At 44.1% G+C, this 26,004-nt stretch overlaps 1 protein-coding gene across 1 annotated transcript in view; it reads right to left on the minus strand.

Annotated features, from left to right (window-relative positions):
• Window positions 1-26,004, minus strand: part of LOC148542439 (uncharacterized) — a 53,568-nt gene that overhangs the window by 16,881 nt on the left and 10,683 nt on the right. The window contains exons 4-8 of the mRNA XM_088468595.1: window positions 24,587-24,700; window positions 18,340-18,399; window positions 7,537-7,678; window positions 7,095-7,172; window positions 1,219-1,293 (exon numbers count right to left, since the gene is read on the minus strand). Coding sequence (XP_088324721.1) covers window positions 1,219-1,293; window positions 7,095-7,172; window positions 7,537-7,678; window positions 18,340-18,399; window positions 24,587-24,700 — 469 coding nt within the window. The remainder of the gene's footprint in view (window positions 1-1,218; window positions 1,294-7,094; window positions 7,173-7,536; window positions 7,679-18,339; window positions 18,400-24,586; window positions 24,701-26,004) is intronic.

Consider the following 26,004-nt stretch of genomic DNA (forward strand, 5'->3'; position numbering starts at 1 on the left):
CCGGCTCCAGGGGTCAGAGCACCCTGTGCCAGCCCATCATATGGCGCCCTCTCATCGCGCGCGGCTTTGGGGGCATGGCCTAATTACTATAGGCCACACACCCCTATGTGACGTTATTTGGAGGCGTGCCCGCATGGCACGCCTCCAAATAACGTCAGGCTGGGGGTAAAGCCCAGCAATCCATCAGTGAATGGATGTCGCGCGCATGCACGCGGCATCCATTCACACTCCGGGGGTCTGGCACCGCTGCACAGCTGCAGCGGGGGGGGTCCCCAACCTCCCAATTAGACCACCCGTGGGCCACTTCGGCCCGCGGATGGAGCAGCGGGACAGTACTGTCCCACTGAAATCGGGATGCTGGGGAAGGGTGCCACCCTCTAGGGGTGGCGCCCTTGTGCGACCGCACTGGTCGAACACCCCTAGAGCCGGCCCTGATAGAGACTGAAACTTATCTTACTTTAAATCTGCAGCCAGAGATTTCACCCACAACTAGTGAGCGCTTAGTCTCCCTATTTATCAATTTATTTCATGTATAGATGTAAATACATAGATGTTTGAAAATACACCCCTGTAAGAACCCTTACTAAATTCCCATTTACAGTTGTGTCCTTGCTCATCTAGTCTCAATACGTCATGCAGCGCGTTATGCCTGGCGTGAGTGAGCCACTAGATCCCGTGCAACTCTGCAAGCATCGACGTTTTTTTTTTTTTGCCTAAAATGCGTCTATGTTGCAATACGATGTGAGTAGGACACACCAGGAGACACTGCTGATTAATTTGATATGTGACCGTTGCATCATAGCACTTTTCATGCTGACTGAAAGAGTAAGTCATGCACAAGTGTCACATATCAAGTTAATCAGCACAGTCTCTTGGTGCGTCCTAGTTGCATCACATTGCCACCTATACGCATTTTTGGCAAAAAAAAAGGCGCCCAGCGCTAGCATAGTCTCGCGGGACCACGCACGCAGAGTGTAGCTGTTTGGTACAACTGCTGCAAAGACGAGTGAGGACACATCTGTAGATAGGAAATCAAATCATTCATGTCTTGTCCTTCCATTTCCCATTCTTTTGTGACCTACAACAGAGTCGCTTTGTGAAATACAGTCTTCCTGGCCAGAAAAGTGGATGAGTGGAGAAGTCACATGTAAAGAAACCAAGCCAGAAATTCCCAAGAGACTAATTTTAATTGCTTATCAATAACCCTGTGCTTCTTACCTGGAAAATATTCCACTTTAATAGGTAAACCTTTACTCCCTTTCTTCCCCTGTAATGCAGGTCTTCGGCTGTGACCTAAAAGGAATCAATTGCAGATCTTCATTTACATTTAGAGGAGACAATCATAAATTGTAATTTTTCCTTTTTTAATAGCAAGTTTAACAGGTTGTGGCTAATTCAGTAGAGAAAGAAAATATATAGTTCTAGTAAAATAAATAAAAAGACTGGGTGAAGCATAGCACCACAACCTATGTAAGTGTTCTTACTATAAAGGCGCCTCTAATCTCAATCACAAATATATATGTCACCGTTTCAGTGTCATATAAAAGGCACGATAGCTGAGATAAAGTTGTGATCATGGTATGTTTCTCAACATAGATCAGGCTTCCTGAAAGAAATCCCTCTACAGACAGTTAGGGTTATATTTACTATAATTCAGGTTTCTAGAAGTGGAGGTGTTGCCCATAGCAACCAATCAGATTCTAGCTATTATCTTCTAGAAGTGCTAGATACATGTTAAGTAGAATCTGATTGGTTGCTTTGGGCAACACCTCCACTCCTATAAACTCGCACTTTAGTAAATATATGCCTTATAGTTTATACTTCTTTACAGACAGCAAATTTAAATACAATGTGAATTTTATCTTGTGTTCTGTCATGGTATTGTAATAAGTGGAACTAGCATTCCCTATTTTTAATATAGAGTACAGCTTGAAATAACTATATTTTTATTAGTAGTAATATCATTGGTGAAAATATGGTACACTAAACTTGATTTATTTATTTTTTTAACCTCAACTGCGTAAAAAAGTAATATAATAAATCTCTTTAATGACTGATAACATTTTCCCTGGGATTCCTGTTACCATTTGTATATTGGTAGAATATGCCCTTTTCTTACCTAATATACACCCAAAACTATCATCTATTCTCTCACCTTAATTACTGCAACCAAAAGTCACCTCACCCATATAGTGCCAATTCAATCCACCCTAAGGGCTATGTAACACATGACGGATTTGTCTGTCTGGCAAATAAACCTGACTTTTTTCCGTTGTTTAATTTCAGTGGAAGTTACAAATACATTACGGCTTTCACACTGCACGAACACGGCATGGTCGCCGTGTTACAGCCGTGATAACCACTGACTAGGATGGCTGCCGAGCCATGCCATTTCCAGAACTTAGTGCCTCACATAACTTTCTGCATGCTTTCAGACACACAGATTTCAGACGTCCGATATCCTTGTAGTCAATTCTTGTTTCATCCGAATAAAATCCGTCCGTTCGTTAAAAAAAAAAGTCTGTTTCTTTACCGTACGGACAAACCATTGTGAGTGAAACTAGCCTAAATGTTGTGGGAAGACTCATTTTCTCTCACCACTCTGCTCTGTAAACGCCTATATTATCTCCCCATTCTCTGTAAATTAATTCATACATTCACCACAAAACCTTCAACAGCACTATCTCTTCATGTATCACATCTCACCTCAAAGTACCCTCCCTCATGCACTATTATAGCTACCTCTGACTTGTGCCTTACTTCTAGATTAACAGCTACTCACACTCACCTACAAGACTTCGCCTGTGCTACTACCCACTTATGGAATTGGATGCCACATCCAAGCACACACTTTCACAGCTCTCTGAAAACCTAACTCTTTGCATTATTAGTCTACATTATTGGCACCCTTGAATTGTAAGTACAACCAGTACAATATGCTCAAACAAATGCAAATGTACCAACTTGGTATCATCAGAATATTTTAATAGAATGTCCAAAGCTATGAAAAAAAATAAAAAATCAATTCATTTTTAACTTACATGTAGTAATGTCAATGAAGAAATAAAAAATATGACCTGGACAGTATTAAAGGCACCCTCTTCCTTAATATTTAGTTCCACACCCTTTGGCAACAATGACTGCCTCCAAACATTTCTTGTAGTCTTCTATAAGCTTTTTGCACCTGTCTGCTGGGCTCATTGATGGCCAGTTTAAAACACAGTCATTTTTTTTCCTTTTCAACCATTCTTTTGGATGTGTATTTTGGGTCTTTGGGGCATATTCAATTAGCCGCGATAGGCCGTTTTCGTCAAAAACGTTTATCCGATGTCATAATTTTGCCGGGCGAAACTTATCCCCGTATTCAATTCCAAAGACTTTTCACCTACGCGGAAAGTCAATGTATTGGCATAGGCTAAATAGATCCGTCTATAAAACAAGCCGGAAAAAAGTGCAGAATTGCGGTTTTGGGGTGCAAAGGTGGGGAAACCACCCTGCACCCTTGGGACAAGTCTCCAAAGGTTACCTGCGTCAAAGAAATCCTAAAATTATTGAAGAACACCCCAAAAAATGACATTGAAAAAGGGGGCGAAAAAAAAAACAAAGTTGGGCTACAAACTTAAAAACTAGCGAAATAAGATTTTGGGGTGTCTGCAAGTATGGGGGAGGTGTTTTTTGGATTGCAGATGCTTGCTGATGGTGCGTTTTTCAATACTTCACTTTTGCGATTTTTAACCATGCTTGCACCCATTTCAAGTACCCCAAATTGGATTGGACTAGTTATTTTCATTAACAAAAACCCTGCTAAATGCTATTCTTCACCACTTGTGCAAAGGTGCTAATTAGCAGCTATTGAGAGCATTTAAGTACCCCAAATAGCTTCAGTAGGGCAATTTGGGGGTATCTACATTGATCCGCAATGTTAGTGCATCTTTTGGGGGTGTCAGGCTGATTTCCCAAAATCTGACAGCACTTTGTCTGTTTGAGTTTCGCCGGGTCCCATTTTAGCGTCCTTTGAAATTGAATAGGGCGAAAAGTGGGGCCACGCACGAAAAGTGTTCGCCTCCAAAACACGCGGTCGGCAAAAAGTAAGTCAGGCGAAACCTTTCCGACTTTTTGTGTCTAATTGAATATGCCCCTTTATCGTACAGCAAAGCAGCCCACAACACTATGGATCCTCCACCATGTTTATCCAATAGGTAGGGTGTTCCTCCCCTTAAAAGCTTAATATTTATATTATTGTTTTATTTGTCTTCTATGTACCCTGTTACCATAGTTTTTGTTCATAATGTTTTCTTGTTATGGTACTGGATTTGCCTACCTTACTGTGTACTCTTTCTGAAAATATATATTTTTTGTTTACAAAAAACCTTAATTTTGTCTTCTATAATCATATCGCAGGTCTGCATTCCCAAAGAATTCTATTTTGGTTTTTGTCTGTCCACAGAATATTTACCCCAAAAGATTGTGGTTTGTCTGGGAACATTTTGGCAAAGATCAGTAATTCCTTTATATGTTTCGTACGCAGCACATTAAACCCTTTTTGGTTTAGTGTGCTGCTTACGGTATGGGTTGAAACCATCACTCCAGCTCGTTCTAGGTCAGCATTCAGCCACGTGGGCTTAGCTAATGAGCGGCTCCTCCACGTGGGTCCCAGCCAATGAGCGGCTGCTAATGTTAGCCGCTGCTGATTGGCCGGCTGCCCGGGACTGAAGTCAACTCATTCCCACGAGCAGACATTACCGCAGTGTAACAGCATGCAGAAGCATGTTGTTACACTGTATCTGGGAAACGTATTGGATATCTGCGTAGAACATCGTCGGACATAAAGGTGAGTATTGGATCTTTTTTTTACAGGTAATTCGATGGGATACTTTACGTTGACAAGGGGACACGAACACCTGGAAACAGGTGAGTATGTGTAAGTGTTTATGGATGCAATAAAGCTTTATTTTCACGGTGTGTTGTGTTTTATTAACCATTTCTTTACAGGTGAACGACAGGTACCAATGGGCCCTTAATGCCGCATGCTGGTACTTGTGGTTCTCCAAGTACCAGCATGCGGGGGAGGCTTGCTGGGACTTGTAGTTCCACTGTAAAGACAATGATGAAAAATCTAATTTTTACACTACACCTAACACTATCAACCCGCCACCCACCGCCCAGGGGTGGCGGGGATAGCCCCAGGCTATCAGCCTAGGCCAGGGGTGCCCTGGAGAGGGTGACCTCTTTATTTGGGGGGTCCCCAGCTCCCCAGGGATCCCTGGCCGCCTGGGCTGACTAACGGTCAGGGCTGATGCTGTGGCTGGGGGCCCCATGAAAGGGCACCCCTGGCTGTGCCATCAGTCCCCCGTTAGAAAGGGTCCAGGGCTGGTTTTAAATATACGGGGGACCTCACGTCAATTTTTTAAAACCAGCTCTGTCCCTGCTGCCTGTTGCTGGTTCGTAATTTACAGTGGAACCCTACACATTGTTTTCCCTGTAAATTAAGAACCAGGACAGGCTGGCAAGCCCAGGGCTGGTTAGTGTTTTGGGGGGGGACCTCACGTCATTTTAAAAAAAAAACATTTATCTATTTTTTACAAGTCTCAACAAACAAGCAGCAACCACATATCTCACTATGTGCTGGCTGCTAGCTCGGGAGAGATTTGCAGAGAGAAAGCACTGCAATCTCGGGTGAGTAATCTCCTGCAAAACGAGTTACTCGGGAGAGAGATCTCGTTCTGCTTCATCATCGGCAAACTCATTTAGCCTCAAATAGCCAGTTGGTAAATTTGGTAAAAAAAAGGGATTAAATCACCTGAATTTGGGCGAGTTCCAGCGAGATAAATCACTTTGAAAATCGGGACCATCTCGAATCTTAGTAAATTTAAACCTTAGTGTTTGGTAATAAAAGCAATTCTGATGCTCTCCGACAGCTCTCTTGTCTTCAACATTATGACAAAGTAACAGGGAATAGAAAGTGGCTGTTTTAAACATTAAAGCTATCGTTCATTGGTTAATTCAAGTCATGTGAGAGCTAACAATGTATCACAGGTTACTAATATTTAATTTATCACACTTGAGTCTAACCTAGCGCGGTTTTACAAATTGATTTGAATTCCCCAAAAGAATGCAATAATTTTATAATGGGAAGCTTTAGATATTTATAGTTTTTCCTCCAATTGCTTTTACAAATTGTTAGTTTTATCCTTAGCTGTTCTGTGACTTACATGAGTGTCTATAGCCCAAAGCTGCTTCACTACATTCCAGGAGATATTGTACATAATGTACTTAACATTCAAGGGTGCCGGAACTGTACTAGAGCAGATAATACCAATCCTACTCATACATCCTCAAAGCTGTCCCAATATCTTCTCTGTGCCACACTCGCACCTATGGTCTCAGCTGTGCCCTTTTCCCAGTAGACTGTAATTCTCTCAGAGAACAGGGCCGTATTAACCCTTTGTTTTCATGTCTGCATTTATTTTGTCTACCTTGTATGTCCTATTTTACGTATATGTTCTGTTTTTCCCACTGTACGGCTTACTGTGGCCCCCTACATGACAATAATGGATTGTATAGTCCAGAGGTGCTTTAAGAGAGGAGGGGGCCCGTGTGCAGGCTCCGATCGGTCCCCTTCCTCTCTGGCGCTGCAGTAGACTTTGGCATTGTGCCAGAGTCTACTGAACATGGTGCCCGCGCCGTGGACATCGCTACGGCGCATGCGCAAATCACCAGGGAAATGGCTGCGGTGGCCATTTTCCTGGTGATTACTGCAACCAGCGGCGGGCTGACGGAGAGTTAAGTATATGAAATTGAGTGCAGGGTGTGCGATGCATGAGCCCCTCTAGACCCAGGAGCCCGTGTGCAACGCACACCTTGCACCCATTATAAATACGCCCCTGGTATAGTCTCTATACTCAGTTCTCTCTCGTGTTCTGTTAGTTATTGTTTATTTAACCTTGGTTACTTATTCAACCTCTGATGGCAGACAATCATCTGTTTCTGTACAGTGCTCCATACTTGCATGCAGCATGTATTACTGTATAATGTTTCTGTAATAGTAGACAGGGAGGTTCCATGGGGTAATACTTCCACAAGTCTTACTGTACCTTGGGAGTAACGCATATTGACACTCAAGAGGTTGAAGAAATGGTCATCTGTAATATTGGTGTCTTCTTTGAAAACATCTAGAATGAAGACAATAGTGCTCAGCTGATGTCCTATACATATAGTCTGTTTGCCCATTGTGCTGTCCCTATGAATAACACCCAGTTAGTTTTTAGAACAGTACTGCAGCTATCTTACCCCTATCTGCCATGTACCAGCAAATATTAATACCCATAACATGTTTCAAGTAGTTTAATGATTTTATAATTCAGTAATTGGTCCCCAGTTCACCACACAGTCGGAACTTACTTTGTTCTTTGCTTTGTTTTTCTTTCTGTGTTCACAGGAGCCTCAACATAACAAGGATTCAGACATTTTGATCCACCTGTATTAACTGTGCTTGAAATGCAGCCCACAAATGAATATGCCACAATTTAGTGTCACCTGCACTGGTGTCTGTCTGGCTTTCCTTTGATTCATTAGGATCACTGAGCATTTCTTTCTTGTAAAGCTCCTCGTTCCCTTCTATGTAATTCCACTCATCCTTGGTGAAAAATACAGCTACGTCCTCATATCTGACAGGAATCTGGAACACACAGGTAATTGGTACTCTATAGGTTAGGCTTACAATGGGGCAGTTTTCATTTTTAGAGCGCAATACAACACAAACAAAACTAGATACTCCAAGGCGGATTGTAAGTTAGGAGCAAATCAAAACTTTATATCTGGAACAAACCATGTTTCAATGCAAGAGGTGCAAATACATTTTTTTTCATTTGCATGCAGGGTAAATATTGGCAGCTTTTGCATGTAGCACTCAAATGCTGGTCAGCATTGTTTTTACACTGCAATTTAGAAATCAGTTTGGACACACCCCTCCCAGATCTAATTCTCTCTGCCCCACCTGCAGAGCAGCATGGTTTTACAGTTATTGCTCTCTTTTGTTTTACTCTCTACTCATCAGCCCCTATATTGCATTCTACTTCAATGCTTGCAAATCTATGTAGCTGGCAACTGTTGGCACCCCAAGATTCTGATTGTCAGCTGCACTGCTAGCTTTTAATAGCTCCGCCAAATACTGTACTTCTCACTCCACCAAAACGTATATAAGACTGGGAGAGCGGATCGCATGTAGACGATGTGGTTTGCTCGAGGCCTTTTTCTGGCATCTCATCTGGGAATGTCAGGAGGTGCTGCACTTCTGGACTCAGGTCTGGGAGGTGGTGTTGGTACCACTGTACCTGCCCTGCCATCCACTTGGCCCTATAATATGCCTTTTTAGTTTTTCCTTAGAAGAATCATTAAATGTTATAATATATAAATAAGTGTTTAAATTGATTACCCTAGCCAAGGCTATTATAGCCAGGAATTGGCCTGGGGAGGCCCTCCCAGATCTTCATAAATGGATAGCTTTTGTTAATGACACTATTAGCCATGAGAGATACTGCTATACAAGCAGAAAAGTGCTATCCTAGCTCTGGTCTAGTTGATACAAATCTAGATTTGGTCGTTGTGTTGAGGTTACCCCGTGGTAGATGATCTGCATTAATAGAGGGCTGCCGACACATGCTGATTTGATTTTATTGCAGTTATATTATAATTGGATTTTTGTACTCACTGTAAAATCACTTTCTCGTAATCCATCTGATGGACACTGTGGTGATGACTGTGTTTGGGCTTGGTTCACATCAGAACAGCGTGTATTCTAGCCGGCCCGACACCCGATGGAAGGATATATATCGTACACACTGCATGATCTGGTGTACCACTGCGCAACATACATTTCCTTCACTCATTCACCTACATGCCGTCTTCAGCCTGGTCGGCCCATTTGACGTGCAACACATCAGATGGGATGACCTTGCTAACGACGCACCTGAACGCGCGATTGAGGGTACACACTGAACAATATGGAATATACTGTATATTGTTCCGACCCACCCCAACATCCAATATATCACCTAATGTGTACCTGGCTTTAGAGTAGGATACTGAAGTGCTAAATAGTTAAAACTATTGAAGATTAAACTAACCCCTAACCCCTCCCACCTGCTGCAGCAGCTCAGTTATTTAAACTGCAGTGAACTAGGTGGGTGTGATATATTCCATCAAGATTTAAACTCCTATAACTTTTTAAACAATACTGTGCGCAAGTTGTTTTGTGTAGCTGGAGTTGAGACGGTGCCAGTTTGCGCAGTGACGGTGGCTTAGTGCAGCAAGCGCTAGAGCAGCGGGTACATGTGCGTGTGGGCATCTCATACCCCAGTGCTTCGGCACCCTTATTGATGTCAGCCAAGACTGATTTCATTATGACGGAGTTTATTTTAATTAGATCTAATTCGTTCATAAGTTTAATTTTTACACTAACGATTGTGATTCAAACGTGTACCAAAGATCTTTTTCAAAAAAGTTGTTACTAAAAGACTTATAATTTTAGTTCGTAAAAAATAGTTTTATTTTTGTTTTCTTGTTTTGAAAGATTAAAAGAGTTTATTCCCTTTTATTATTTTGTTTTATTTTTATACCTTAAGGGACAAGAATCGATGTTATGACAGTCGGAATTACTGTCGCACTAAATTAGTACACTGATGGTGAAGTATAGCATGGGGTATGCGATACGCCACATGGTTCGCCATGTTGATTTTTCCACCAACTTCACGGAAGGTTAACTAACAAAGCCGAAAGGAGAATGAAGCACGCAGCAGCACAAGCAACAAGAATAACCAGGGAGGGATCACAGTGTTCCTCAGAATGATTACGAGAAAGGGATTTTACGGTGAGTACAAAAATCCAATTTTCTCTGTCATACAATCTGGGGAAACACTTTGGTAATGTGGGATGTCCCAAAGCAATACTCAAAGGAGGGGGGGGGGGGGGGGGGGCACACACAGGCCTAGCCGTGCAGAAAAAAACAGATGACCAAAAGTGGCGACGCAGCCACAATGTATGGAACTAGAAAATTAACAGAGAAATCTGTATCTAGAACAAAGAGCTGTCCCAGATGCACTCACAAACCAAGGAGAGCGCATCCAGATAGGGTCACTGACAGTTGACCCAAAGATCAAAAGCCATATAACGAACCACAGACTACTTGGAGGCAGGCCCGTATCATCGATGAGTATTAGAAAGTACCAAGAGGCTAACAGACTTAGTCCTAGTCACAGAACACACAATGCTCTGACGAGCCTGCCGGAGCGCCGCCTAGGTCAACTGGCAGAAGGGGGCCGGAATACAGCACACCCTGGAAACCATTCGCTGAAGACTGTGAAGCCACAAGGGATGCATACTAACAGCCAACACTGCTAAACCTCAAAGCTCAAACCCCCATGTCTAGTGTCCAGCATAGATATGTGAAAATGTGGACAAAACTGTTGGGGAACTGGCATATGGGGATAGTCGCCCTATGGCCTAGCCCGATCTTGGCTACTAAAGTCCAAAGGCTAGGAGAAGCTAGCTAACTAGGCCCTGAGATATGTTGACAGGGGCCCATAGCACTGGTTCATCTGTACAGAACTAGGAATTCTACCCCTAAGGAGGGAGAATACAGCTTAAGAAATGAGCGAAATAATTACTTAAAAAGGAGGACACCTAAGATGGTCACGGCATCTAGGAAGACAGTGATTGAAGACCCTTGTGAAATGTCATGAAGGGAGTGAGGCTGAATGATGGGACGTTCCTTCCAATTACCTTTTACCTGAGTGGAGGAAAATTTTCTAAAGATACAGCGCAGAACAAGAGACAGACAACCCACTGCTTGTGTGAGTTCCCTCTCGGACCAGACTAGAAGGCCCTGCAACCAGATGACTGAGTACTTGAGGTCTGATGACTAAGTACTTGCTATCCTGTCGTACATGTGGCTATCTGAATACATGCGGGTAGGTTGGATGCAGTACACCTGCATAGAAATCAATAAAAAAAAAGCAATAGAGATAATCTACATCATAAGAGATTGTCCTATATGTCCTAAACTAACTGTAATGGATTCGTCGAAATAAAAACGCTTATCTTAATCCCGAGGCCGGAATCCAGTACTGCCTCCTTAAGGTGGGTACACACCAGAAAGACATATCTGCAGATTGACTGCATACACACTGAACAACTATCATTGCGGTCCCTCGGGCCAGTGGACGTGTTGTGACCCCCTCCCTGGCGGCCTCTGCAGCAAGTGTATGGGCAGTCGGCTGACCGCATTACACACAGCACGATGAGCAGATAGATCTCCCATCGGCTGTGCTGCACAGTCGACGCGATATGTCTGTTAACCACGTTGTTCACAGACATATCCTCTGTACACACGGGCAGACGTGCACACGATATAGTGGGCGTTCAATTGAACGGCCGATATGTCGGCCAGTGTGTACCCAGCATTAGACAGCTGCTGCCAGGCAATAGTTTGTTGTTGTTTTTAAAAGCCTGATGTACTTGGTGGGATCTGATCCTGGGACTTTGTAAACTGCAGTCAGCATCTGGCAGTTGCTGTCCGTATTGTCATTTGGAGAGAATATACCAACTCCACACAGTAAGGGCCATGATGGGTCTCAAACTCAAGACCTTAGCACTGTGATATACTAACGCTTACCATTATACCATCTGTGCTTCCCCCACTAAGAGAACAACGTAGTAAACTAAGCAAATACATGCAGCCGCCAGGTACTGTGCAACTCTGCTAGTGTCAGGCTGCGGCCGCTGCATCGTAGCATTGCGCATGCTGATTGAGAGACTCAGTCACACACAGATATACAAGTGTTGCATATCAAGCACAGTCTCCTGGTGCATCCTTGTACATCACATTGCGACTAAAGCACATTTTCAAGCAAAAAAAAAAAGATGGTGACAAGATACACAAAAAAAGACGCCCGGCGCTAGCAGAGTCTCCTGGGACCAGGCGCGCAGAGGGGCTCTTTGGCACGACTGCAGCAAAGACAAGTGAGGACTCATCTGTATATGTATTGTCCAGTCTTACTGCCGAAAAAACTGCAGACAGACATCAATATACAGACATACAGTACATACACTTACATCTACATATCATTTAGCCACAAATGTAGATATTTCTGCCTAGCCATGCTACATGCGCCGACGTGGTGTCTTGGAAGAAAAGCAGCTCCCCAAAATTAGTCCACCTCTAGCTGGTACAATACAAATTCAGAGACCGGGATTTCTATAAACAAATTAGTATTACGTAACAAGGCTGAGGTCACCCACATACTTGCTGAAGCCAGCCCAAGGCAAATAGGAACAGACAGTGCCAGAGACCCCTTTCAGTCCCAATCAGCTCTGGTCCACCCGCCCAGAAACACCTTCGGTATGCAGTGGCAGGTGCCAATTTGCTGTGCCACCTTGCAAATGGAAGTGGGGTACTGACCTCTCATTCTGGCACTGTATAGCACTGACAGAAAAATGCGTGCACTAGCCCAGCTGTACAAGGGTTAAGATAGGCAGTGTAATCAGATCTCTGAATACAGATCCATGTTATGGCAGCTGTCCAAGAGGTAGTCTGCCCCAGAAATATAGTATGGGGGGGGGGGGGGGGGGGGAAGCACCATCAGCATTTGACAAAGGGCTAATATGCATTTATGTCCCAGGGCCGGCTCTAGGGGTGTTCGACCAGTGCGGTCACACAGGGGCGCCACCCACAGAGGGCGCACCCATCCCCAACATCCTGATTTCAGCGGGACAATACTGTCCCGCTGTTCCACCCGTGAGCCGGGTGGTCAAATCGTGAGGTTGGGGACCCCCACCGCCGCAGCCGGACCCCCGGAGTGTGAATGGATGCAGCGCACGCATGCGCACGGCATCCATTCACTGACGGGAGAGGGCTGGGGGAAGCCCAGCCAGTGACGGAGGGCTGGGCTTTATCCCCAGCCTGACGTTATTTGGAGGCGTGCCATGTGGGCACGCCTCCTAATAACGTCAATTAGGGGCGTGGCCTATGGTAATGAGGCCACGCCCCCAAGTTTGACCACGTGCGATGACAGGGCGCATCCTAACGGGCCCGGCACAGGGTGCTCAGATCCCTGGAGCCAGCCCTGCAGTCCCCATTTGAAAACTTAACTATGCAATACAACACAGATTTACCATGATACTTACAATTATGTACATAATATAAAATATGCAAACAGACAAAACAGCTTGTTCTGAAGCAATAGTCCAAAATCATGGATTACTTTTTTTTTATATTGTATATGGCTGCATAGTTATAAATTCCCCACTGGCATGTAACGCCAGCGTCAGAGAAACATATTCAAATGGATGGACCTCCCCTAACTGCAGGGAAGAGACTTTAATATGGTGGACGCCTTTGATAAGTGGCGCAAAACTAAAATAGGAAAGCCGGGAGCCAGCAAAAGGCTATGCTCTCTCGGACTGCCCTAATACGTAACTGGAGCCTGCAGGGCAAACTCCGGTACACTTACATGCTGGAAATGTCCCCACAATAACAACATACCTCCCAACTGTCCAGTGTCCTGCGGTGGTGGTGGTGGTGGTGGTGGGGAGTTGGGCGGAGCACGTACCGCTGAGCAGAGCAGCGGGTGTGCAGAAGGTGAACAGATGCCGTGCGCATGCGCACGGCATCTGTTCACCAGTGTAGGGAGAGCCTAGGGGCTGCCCAGCATCTCGGAGTGCTTGGCACGCCCCCAATAGTGACTTAAATGGGGGGTTGCCGCGAGGCCCCACCCCTTACCATGAAGCCACGCGAAGTGTCCCTCTTCTTCCTGCATAATAATTTTGTGAGGTATGTAACACTACTCAACAGCCATTTTGCATCTGACATGATATAAATTTCCATGTAATTTTGAGCGTAGAATCCAAATATACCATCAGAAATTGATATCCTGTAACGTTTTTGAGATATTTAGAAAAATGTTAATTTGAAAATTAAAGTAATCACATTAAGTGCTTGGCAAGACTCCCTTCTGTCTGCACTATGGGGTACACATCCTGTCCAGATGCCTCATCCTCTGTGTCATCTGAAGCCCCATCCTTATCTTCCTCGCCGATATATTCTGTGTGCATTGGTCAGTGTGTACAGACGATATATGTCTGTGTTTGACGTCGTAGACATATCACGTCAGCTGTGCAGCACTGCAGATGACAGATATATCTGCTCATCGTGCTGTGTGTAAGTACAGGCAGTCAACTACTGGACAACTACAAGATTAGGGATTGTAGAATGTCACTTAAGATTCACTTTTTACATTCCCATCTGGACTTTTTCCCTGACAATCTACAGTAGGTAGTGTATGAACAGTAAGAATGATTTCACCAAGACATTCAGACAATGGAAAATCGCTAAAAAGGATGCCGGGACCCTGCAATGATGGGGGGGGGGGGACTACTGCTGGTTCCTTTTTTAGAGAGACCAATGAAACAATGTACAAACAGAAAGTGTGAACATCCTATTTCCCTATTTACATTTTATCTTTTATTAACAATTACATTACAGCTAATTTGGATTGTTAAGATTTTCTGAAGTTCAATTTCTGTAGTTTTATTAGTATTTTATAAATATTTTGAGAATATTTCAATTCTATAGAGATTCATTGAAATTTTCATTTATCTTACTTTTTTAAAGATATAGCTATTACCGCTTTTGTTATTTGCGTGCATCTAATAAATTAGAAGTGATAGAGAAAATCAGATTTTTTCACTGAATTCAGCATCACTAGTTTAGGAGAAAATACATTCATATGCCAGAACAGAGCATTTTTTAAATTTACTTGAGTAGTGTAATTGTAGTGCTATATATATATATATATATATATATATATATATATATATATAGAAACACTTAGCTGCATCCATAGGAACAGGCAAGATAGACCAGCACACCAGCCTTGTAGCAAAAATTAATCAATTTATTTTATAATAGAAAAAAAGCCATGAAACTGCATGTTAGAATATTCAGTGGTATATTGCTACTTATCAATGTAGTGCAGTCTCAAGCATAGTGATAGCTCCCAGCCCGACAGCTGTTTCGGTATTACCACCTTCATCAAGGGTCAGCCACACTGAATATGTCAGCAGAGGCCATATCAATACCAAACTACCTAATGATGAAAACAATCACCTGTGCGCACACCTGAAATCTGACAAAACCCGGCAGGACCGGATGCGTCTCCACGGACAGCGGAACACACGCCGCTTCCCCACAGCACTATGGTCAGCAACGAAGTTCCGCCTGGCCGGATCTGACATCACAGACAAGACGGAACCCAAACAGCTTCCCCGGCAACACCAGACATAGCTGAATAGTTCCGTCTAACCGGAAGTGATGTCATGGCCATTCACAAACTAAAACCAAATAGAAAACCTCCCGTGGTGTAGCTAGCCCCGATCACCATGACTACAGAAGGCAATCAACAACTGACCGCCCCACCGTAACATAGAGCATCAGGGAAAGCAACACCCGGGGTCATAAGCATAATATATATATATATATATATCTATATATATATATAGATATAGATATATCACAGCCACGACTCCTGGGTAGCAGTGTCTCCAGTCAAAGAAGGGCGGTAGGTTAAGGTGAAACACAGGGTCCCAGAGCACCCGCAGGTGCCTGATGACCCCCTTCCAGAGCCGGAAGTGGGCTTCGGCTGGGGAGACAGATGCCGGCTGCCGGTGTTGTCATAATGCCCCCTCCTATGCAAAGTCCAATCGCAGAAGGGGGATTCAGGCACCTATCGAGAAAAAGCAACTAGAAAATAAAATAGAACAACAAAAATTTACTGTGACTCTCCTGCAGGTACTAAATAAAAAACTGAGCTGCTACAGCTTCAGCTCCAACAGTTTTAACTATTTAGTGCCAAATCCTCTATCTCCTACTGTAACCCACAGTCAGATTGGATGACAAAGAAAATATGTTAAATCTTTTTTTGGGAATGTGTGCAGTTTTATAGCACAAATCATTGTTTGGACATTGGTAATTTATATACAGTTTATAGCACTTCATTTGTACTCTTTAAAACAGTGACTTATATTTTATTTTTGTCAGATTTCTGTTTTGTTTTGTGTTTTGGTAGTATTATGAAAATGTCAAAAATCAATAAAATACATTTGATTTAAAAAAAAAAAAAAAGAGTAGGAGAGTGGATCAGATGGGCACTGTTATCCATCAGACAGTGGATTAATTAATACCTGCCCCAACCAATCAATAAGATTTAAACATTGATTAGACAAGTTGAAATTAGAATAACAGAAGCAAATGTCTGATTAAGTATAGGATATATATATAAAGTATAGGATATATATATATTATATATATATATATATACACACACACACGCACACATTTTAAAAAAAGAGGTCTACTTTAGTGGCAGCTTTGCATAAAACATCCTTGTCCTGACTAGTGACACATGTAGCAGGGGATCGGTAAGATTTGCCACCGGAAGCATGCCCGGCGGTACTAATGCTGGAAGACCGGCGGTTCTAATCCAGACATATAAGTATTTTCCTATTCACTAACAGGTACCTAACCCTACCCCCCCCCCCCTGTAAAACATAACCCCCCCTCCCCACAGCCTAAACCTAAATTGGGGGGGGCCTAACCCTAACCTCCCCCCGGGGGTGCCTAACCCTAAACCTCCCGGGGGTGTGCCTAGCCCTAAGTCCCCCCGGGAGCCCCTAACCTAACCATCACCCCTGCGGCTGTCCGCGCCCAGCTTACCTTCGATCGGGATGCCGGGCTCCCGACGTAGGTAAAATGTCAGGCGTCTGAGATTTCGACATTAGACCCTTGCCGGGATTAGACAGTCGGGATGCCAACGGTCGGCATTTAGACCGTCGGCATCCTGACTGCATACCTGTAGCAGACACATAATCAGGTAGCCTACAATTTACTGCACTGTCAATGTTCCAGAGAGCAATGCCTGGAGAATAAAATATGCAGCGTACTGTAAGATAGCAATTTAATAGTGCTTGTGGTGGGGATAGTCTCTGGACTAATAGTCTAAGGTAGGTGTGAAGATGGGTAAATCTCTCCCTAAATGTTTCCTTTAAATAAACTTGACTACTTGTTAAGTTCATTAAAAGTACCACAGCATTTACTGCTATTACTACCAGTGTTTTTTTATTGTGGAATGCTAATTTTGAAAATACATGTATGATAGAGGATTCCACCCTCACCTGAATCAGAGAGCAGACTTGCTGGACTTTGCGCTGGTTCTCTCTGGACAGCTTCCATAGTTGAATACATATTCTCTTGTTCAAGCAGATTAATTAAGAAGGTGTTACCTTAGATCAGGCCTGGCCAACCTGTGGCTCTCCAGCTGTTGTGAAACTACACGTCGCAGCATACCATCTCACCAATCAGCTGGTAAAGCTTGCTGGGACCTTTAGTTTCAGAACAGACCTGCCCATGGTGAACAACATGATCTAGTCTTCACTCTGGGCCTGATTCAGCAAGGAAAGCAGTTGCTAATACACACGCAATCGGCTGATTGTAGCGTACTGCGCATGCATCGCAGTGCACGAACTAGCCATTGCAATCGGGATTACGATCGCAGTGACTATGCAGACCCATCGCAGAGTGATTGACAGGAAGTGCCGTTTGTGGGTGGTGACGGGGAGGGGGGGTGAATGCAGGCGTGCCAGTGCGTTTGAATGCTGTTGCAGGGGCGTTCTTATATTATCCATTGCAATGCCATACGCAGCCTGAGGCCTGATAGAGTGCAATGAAGTTAGCAATTCCTGAGTAAGGTCAGGGCTTGTGCAAGTGTGAGTGAGGCGGCGATGGTACTCTATTGTACTAATGTTTTCGCGGTCTTGCTAAACATTATGGATGTGTGTAAGGTAAAGTGGGCGTCCTTATGTAGTGCTGCAGCGACACTGCGATGAATTAGCATACTATCGCAGTTGAACTGTGTGCGGAATCGCTATAAAACATTTAAAATCAAATCCTATGATTTTAAATGTTTTCCAGGCAGTTATGGAGAATACCAGCGATGTCACACCACCCTGCCAGTCTTAGAAATAAGGTTAGGCATAATAATTTGGCACACATTGACATACACGGAGTACAAGTTTTTTTCCCTATTTAGTCAGGCACACTATGGGCCAGGTCAACGCACACATCGAATTGGTCCAATCCTGTACTTTATCAACTCCCAAAGATTTCAGGGGGGGATTTTCACATTAAAACTTCCAGGGTGGGGGCCTGAATAGTCCACTATCCTGTAGTTTAGAAAAAGGATACTTTTCTCCTATACAGCAAAATATGTGTCACCTACAATCTCTCACCTCTCCCTCCTTCTGATAGAACTTGCTGAGGTCTTCATTTTTCTTTACAAGCTTCAGATCCTACAGAAGAAAATTGTTTGCACCGAAGTGGTTAATTCATCCTGATAATTTTCTTAAAAACAAGAGTTATGGTAGACTTACCATTGATAACTCTTTTTCTTCAAGGTCCATAGGGCCCACAGGGATACCATGGGGATCATGTGGTTGGAGTGATCCAGGCACCAAAGAGTTAAAGCTCTCAGCTCTTAGGATGTCTCTGGTCCTCCTCCACATGTACCCGGCCCCTGGCCACAGGCATTCAGTTTTGTAAACAAACCCAAGACAGGAGAAGGAAAGAGGAAAGGAAGAACAATCGTACACCAGAAACACTCTCATACAAGATGAGGGAATCCATGAAAGAAAATGTACCCACAATGCAACCAGGTGCGCCAGGGTGGGTGCCCTGTGGACCCTATGGACCTCAAATAAAAAGAGTTATCAATTGTAAGTCTACCATAACTCTTATTTTCTTCTTCAGGTTCCATAGGGATGCACAGGGATACCAGGGGAATGTCCTAAAGCAGTTCCCCTAAGGGTGGGGACGCTCTGAGCAGAAAGGAGAACTCATCACCCAAAGGAAGCACCCTGAGAGGCAAAAGTATCAAAGGCGTAGAACCTGAGAAAAGTGTGAACAGAAGACCATGTGGCTGCCTTGCACAATTGCTCAACAGAGGCACCACGACTAAACGCCCATGGTGTCCCTACAGACCGATGTGCTGTCCCCGTGTTTGGAACAGGAAGATCAGCCTGTGTGTATACCTGAGAGATAGTCATACATAACCATCAAGCCAGTGTCTGTTTGTTAGCTGGCCTTGTTGAAAACCATATAACACAAAAAGAGTATCTGATTTCTAAAAGAGTTTGTACACTCCACATAGATACTGGGGGCACGAATTACATCCAGGGAGGCTTCACCTACCAAAAGGTCTAAAGACTGAAAAGCTGGAACCACAATCTCTTCATTCACATGAAAATGGGACACTACCTTAGGAAGGTAACCCTCCGTTGTGCAGAAAACAGCTCTATCCTGGTAAAAAAAATCAAAAATGGGGAGCGACAAGAGAGTGCTTCCAAATCAGTGACTCTGCGTGCAGAAGATAGCAAGGAGTGTCTTCGCTGTCAACCATTACAGAGTCCAGAGGTTCAAATGGGGGAGCTTGTAGCCCCTTGAGAACCAAAGACAAATCCCACGGTGCTACCGATGGGTCAAAAGAAGGCTGAATTCGGAGAACCCCTTGAAAAAAAATTCTAACATCTGGTAAAGAAGCAATCTTTTCTCTGGAACCAGACTGACAGTGCAGAAACCTGCACTCTCAAAGTGGCCAGGCGGAGACCAAGGTCCAAACCAGCTTGGAGAAATGCCAGCACCCGGGAAACCCTAAACACCCTAGGGTCATATTTTCTGTGGGAACACCATTAACCAAAAGAATGCCAAACTCTGTAATAGATGCGGGCAGAGGAAGGCTTTCGTGCCCTAAGCATCGTTTGAATCACAGAGCTGGAGAAACCCTTGGTTCTTAAGATGGGAGACTCAAGAGCCACGCCATCAAAGACAGGCGAAGAAAGTCTGGATGCAGGCAGGGACCCTGTGCTATCAGATCCGGCCATAGAGGAAGAGGATACGGACTGTCTATGGATTGATTCCCTATGTTGGTGAACCAATGACGTCTGGGCCAAGGAGGAGCCACTAGTATTACTGTTCCACCTTCCTGCTAGAACCCTCGGGAGGAGGGAAATCGGAGGAAAGAGATACGACAGCTTGAAGTCCCATGTTACTGCTAGTGCGTCCACGAAGGCTGCTGAGGGATCTCTGGCCCTGTACCTGGGGACCTTGTGGTTGTGACATGATGCCATGAGGTCTATGTCTGGTAGGCCCCATATGTTCACCAGGAGTTGAAAAAACCCCGGGTGGAGAGACCACTCTTCGGCGTGTATGTCCTGACGACTTAGGAAGTCTACTTCCCAATTGAGAACTCCTGGGATGAATATTGCAGAGATCGCCGGAAGATGACATTCTGCCCAAATCAGAATGTTTGTCACTTCATTGAGTTAGGCTACTGTGGTCGTGTTGTCGAAGTGGATCTGGACCGGCCTGTCCTGGAGCAGGTCCTGTGCCACGATGAGTGCTCTGTATACTGCTCGAAGCTCCAGAATGTTTATGGGCAGATGACATTCCTGATATGTCCATCTTCCCTGAAAGGTGTGATGACCTGTCATTGCCCCCCATCCACGAAGACTGGCGTCTGTGGTGTGAAGCAATTTGGAATCCAGAATGGGTGACCTTTGTCCAGATGATGCTTTTGTAACCACCACGAGAGAGAGAGAGAGACGAACCTCTGGAGTGAGAAGGATCCTCTGGGACCTTATTGGATGATACTGTCCGTTCCACCTGGAGAGAATCAATTTTTGCAGAGGCCTGGAATGGAACTGCGCATATCCAACCACTGACCCCAGGACCTGCACCGCTGATAGAATGGATACACTGTGCTTGCGTATTCGCAATGATAGGGCCACAATCTTGCTCTCTGGCAGAAAAACCCTTTTTGCTTGAGAATCCAGAAGTGTCCCCAGATGTACCATCTGTTGTGTTGGAGAAAGAGAGGATTTCTTCCAATTGATGATTGAGCTGTACTTCTGTATGCAGGCAATGGTCAGTTGGAGATGGTGTTGCATAACAGCTGGAGACTGTGCCAATATCAGAAGGTTGTCCAGGTATGGTAGTATTCGGATTCCCTGATGCCTGAGGTAGGCCGTCATAACCACCATTATTTTGGTAAAGATTCGAGGGGCCGTTGATAGACCAAAGGGTAGTGCCTGAAATTGGTAATGTTGTTGCAGGACAGCAAACCATAGAATTTGTTGGTGGGATGGCGTAATAGGCACATGCAGATACACATCCTCACTGTCCAGGGAAACCATATAATCCCCAGGCTCCATTGCAAAATAATTCACCGAAGAGTTTCCATACTGAACTTGGGTACAAGGATAAACTTTTTGAGGGTTTTTAGATTTAAAACAGGGCGATGAGACCCAATCGGTTTCTGAATGAAAAATAGATTGGAATAATAACTCCTTCCTTGCTGAAACACAGGAACAGGGATTATCACCCCTGCCTGCAGCAGGGAGTAAATAGCCTCTTGCAGAGCCAGGGCCTTGATCGCATCTGATAGGGGATTTGTACAAAAAAACTTCTGTGGAGGATGCCTCAGGAAAGTGAGGGCATACCCCTGAGAGACCACTTCTCGGACCCAGGCATCTGTTGTTGTTTGATGCCAGTAATCCGCAAATTGAAGTCGTCAGTCTTCCACCCTGGGATCCTCCAGGAGGAGGCCCACCCCATCAGGCAGAAGGTTTGTCGTCCGGCTTAGAAGCTGGACGTCTGGCCGGCCCAGACTTCTTAATTTGTTGCCAGGTTGTTCTGAAAAAACTATACTGCCTGGAAGAAGAGGACTGTTCCTTTGCTGGTCCCTGAGGACGAAAGGACCGAAAAGAAATCTGCCTAGACTTTAATGTAGCCGAAGATGGCAGACCTGCAGATTTTGAAGCTGCCGGAGTAGCCATTATCTTATTTAACACTGCCCCAAAAAGTATATTTCTATAGAAAGGTAAGCATTCCAGAGCCTTCTTTGACACTCTATCAGCTTTCCAGGACCTTAACCAAAGGACCCTATGAGCCACCACTGAGGCTGAAGCTTTAGAAGCTAAGAGTCCCGCATCTATTGCAGGTCCTCCCAAATAGGAGGCTGCTTCCTGTATGTGGTAGATATATGTGAGCTGTTTTCTGGTAGCATTTGGTAGAGAATCCTTCAATGCCCCGGTCCATTCTTCAACCGCTTTGGCTACCCAGGCCCCAGCCATAGCTGGACGAGTAACAGCTCCAGATGAAAATAACCCCTTAAGACAGGTTTCAATTTTCCTATCTGTAGGATCCTTAAAAGAAGATGTGTCACATGAACATCCACAGTAGGAGGGATTTCCCACTTAGTACATTCAGAAGCTGAGAAAGGATACAACGATGCTAATCTTTCAGTAATATAAAACCGTTTATCCAGGTTACCCCTCTTTCATAAGTTCAATGAGCTGCTTGGATCTAGGAAACTCAGCTTTTACCACCTTCTGGTATTTAAACACTAGGAGCTGGTTCATCATCCTGTATATCTAGGATTGATTTGACCGCCCTCACCAAAGAAGGAACATCCACTGTAGAAGGATGGTCCTCCTCTGCCGAGCTAGACCCCGAAGAAGAACCCTGCTGATCATCCGATTCCTCCAATGATGCGTCTGAATCCATATGCTGAACAGATCGATAAAAAGATAACGTCCGTTTAGGCGCCTTAGTGACTACCGGTCTGCTCGCAACAGCTGACTGATTTGAGTGGGCATAAGTATCCATCCAGGAAGGATGTATAGGAGGTGCAAACATAGCATTCTGTGGGTACCCCATACAAGGAGGCAGCGTGAGAGTAGCCATTCGATCCACAAACTGCTTCATTACCTGAGACAAGGAGGACAACCCAAGATGGCTCCTGTACAGGAACTGGTACAATGGACTGGTGAGGTGGCTCCTTATAACAGACTGCACACAAACCATCCTTTATAAAGTCCTGAGAGGACAAGCCAGCCAAACAGGATTTACATGAAACCAGCACAGGGGCCTCCCCCTCATGAATCCCTTTACCTTTTGACATATCAATTATAAAGGTAACAATGCAAAGTTATGTAATGTGACAGCCTTCACAAATAACAAGTAAATGTGAAGTATAAAGAAAAAAACGCCATACACCTGCTATAGAGGAAAAACAGTGATAGTTATAACTGACAGTCAGAAATAAAAGGCAGTATCAACACAACAGCTAGCTAGCAAACAGTCACATAAAATGCATATGCAATTTAGTTACAATGGGCTCTGAATCAACTACTCAAAACATGATGCTTGGTAGGATAAAGAGCACTGTATACCTGACCCATGGGATAGGTATACAGGGAGACTGACCCAAAACCTCCTGAGACCAGCAGCGCACAGATAGTGGACTGTAAGAGTCTCATATACACGAGGCGGGTAGGAGGAGCGACCCAGACGTGCAAAAATCTTTGAAGGAAGTGCGTCTGGTTCGGAGGAGGAGCTGCAGGGGGAGAGCCTACGTCCCCTAAGCTGCATCAACCAGCCGGATATGCTGGCCTCATGGCAGCAGAAGCGTCTGCTGCCAATACCCGGCGTCAGACAATAAGGCCCCAGTGGTCTAGTGAGACGGTTTGGGGCCCTCGCTGCAGCGTCTTCCGGAGTGACGCCGGAAGCGAGGACTGACGCGCGCGATTCCCTGTAAGTGAGGAATCACCTTACCTGACATCTCCGTGCGTCCGGTTGCAGTCCGGGCTCCAGCATCGCTGCTAACAAGCTCTGCCGTGACCCGCCAAAATCACCAGAGATGTTACTGGTGTTGCGGCCAGGCGGAGGTAGACGGAGTCTCCGTACATGCACTTTAATTCAGACGCTCAGCACTGCTAACTCAAAAACATAGAAAATAAAATAAAACATAAAATAAAAGCTTAGGACAGCCTGAGCAGTCCCCTGTTCCAACAGTGCATATGAATCATGCCGCACCAAACGAAAAAACTGAATGCTTGTGGCCAGGGACTGGGTATATGTGGAGGAGGACCAGAGGCATCCTGGGAGCTTTAACGGTTTGGTGCCTGGATCACTCCAACCACTTTATCCCCCATGGTATCCCTGTGGATCCCTATGGAACCTGAAGAAGAAATTGATAAGAACATGCCTCACATATTACAGTTATTATATAAAGGTGACATAGGGGTAGATGTACTAAGCCTTGGAGAGTAATAAAGTGGATAGAGATAAAGTACCAACCAATCAGCTCCTGTCATTTTTCAAAGCCTGTAAAGTGACAGGAGCTGAATGGTTGGTACTTTATCGCTCTCCACTTTATCACTCTCCAAGTCTTAGTACATCTCCCCCTTACATAGCTTACAATGCTAAATAAAAATAAAATTTGTTCTTGAATTTAAAAAAAAGCTATCTGTGCTCCACCCTCTCTTAGTAGAACAGGCCTCAGTAATCTGCAGATTTATATTTGAGGGCAGCTATATATCATATGCTTCCACTAGAAAATGCAATAAAAATTCAGGATTCACTGAAAGAAAACAGCTGAGCTTTGATATAACAGCAATGGATGTAGTCATTAGTGCTCACCTCTCCGGCCAAAAAGCAAACTATCTCCACAACCTGATGGAGAAGTCCCCTTGTTCTCTGTCTCTTGTAACTGCCCATATGTGGTGCTTTGATCATATGCCTCAAGAGCGCCACCTATCAGCATGGGAAGATAACCAAAGGAAACAAATATAATTATAAATGAGAACACAAATTTGCTCTCTCACTTACCAATAATAGGGTCAAACAAAGTGAAAAGTGTGAAATTACTAGAAATCTAAATCAACAGCAAACTATATAAAATAAAAGCTAATGTTGTGTGGAAGTACAAGCAGGAACTCCTAGTAGATCATGTCATAATAATTACCATTTGACTTCGTCTTTTCATGAAATATTTTTTAAAATATACCTTCACTTTAAAAAAAAAAAAAAAATCCTGCATGGAGATATTTTGTTGCTTCAAATTAAATCATTCATATAAAATGTAACGTTTTTTTCCATTTCAAAATATATCTCAACTATTACTGTGCACCTATAGAAAAGGTTCTCTCTGTGAAATAGAACTGTAAATTATGTCTTTGGTTCTAATGCTGGGTACACACTAGACGATGTGTAGCCGGACAATATGGTGGCCGACATATCATATCCGCGATACACATCAGAACGATGTGCATGATTACCTTGCATGCAGCACGACCAACCGGAAAATGATGCTAACGACCGCGGAAGTGCCCATATTGAACGATTCGCCTGATATGCTGTTTTGATTCGGCTGGAAATTACATATCGGGCTGACATTGCTCCAGTGTGTACCCAGCTTTAGCGAATGGACGCACTGCAATCACGTAACAATAAATCCACTTCACGTACCCAGCGCTCCCAAGACTTTATTCACGTGACAACCAGTGTAGCCTACAAAATGGCTGCTTCCACTAAATGTAAGCTGTGGGTCCACTGTAACACTATCTTAGAATAGTAAAAGGCAGATATTGCTTAATCAAAAAGTTGTTTAGTGGATAAAAGAAATTAGTAACAGAAAACAAACTGCTGCTCTGTACTGTTCTTACTACAGCCATGGCCAAAAGTTTTGGGAATGACACAATATTGGTTTTCACAAGTTTGCTGTTTTTAGACCTTTTTGTCAGATGTTACTATGGTATACTGAAGTTAAATTACAAGCATTTCATAAGTGTCAAAGGCTTTTATTGACAATTACATTAAGTTTATGCAAAGAGACAATGACCCTTCTTTTTCAAGGCCTCTGCAATTCGCCCTGGCATGCTGTCAATCAACTTCTGGGCCACATACTGACTGATGGCCGCCCATTCCATTCTTGCCTAATCAGCGTTTTTAGTTTGTCAGAATTTGTGGGTTTTTGTTTGTCCACCCGCCTCTTGAGGATTGACCACAAGTTCTCAATGGGATTAAGGTCTGGGGACTTTCCTGGCCATGGACCCAAA

The sequence above is a fragment of the Taudactylus pleione genome, unplaced genomic scaffold, assembly GCF_031769625.1.
Source record: "Taudactylus pleione unplaced genomic scaffold, aTauple2 ptg000012l, whole genome shotgun sequence".
Classification (NCBI taxonomy): Eukaryota; Metazoa; Chordata; class Amphibia; order Anura; family Myobatrachidae; genus Taudactylus; species Taudactylus pleione.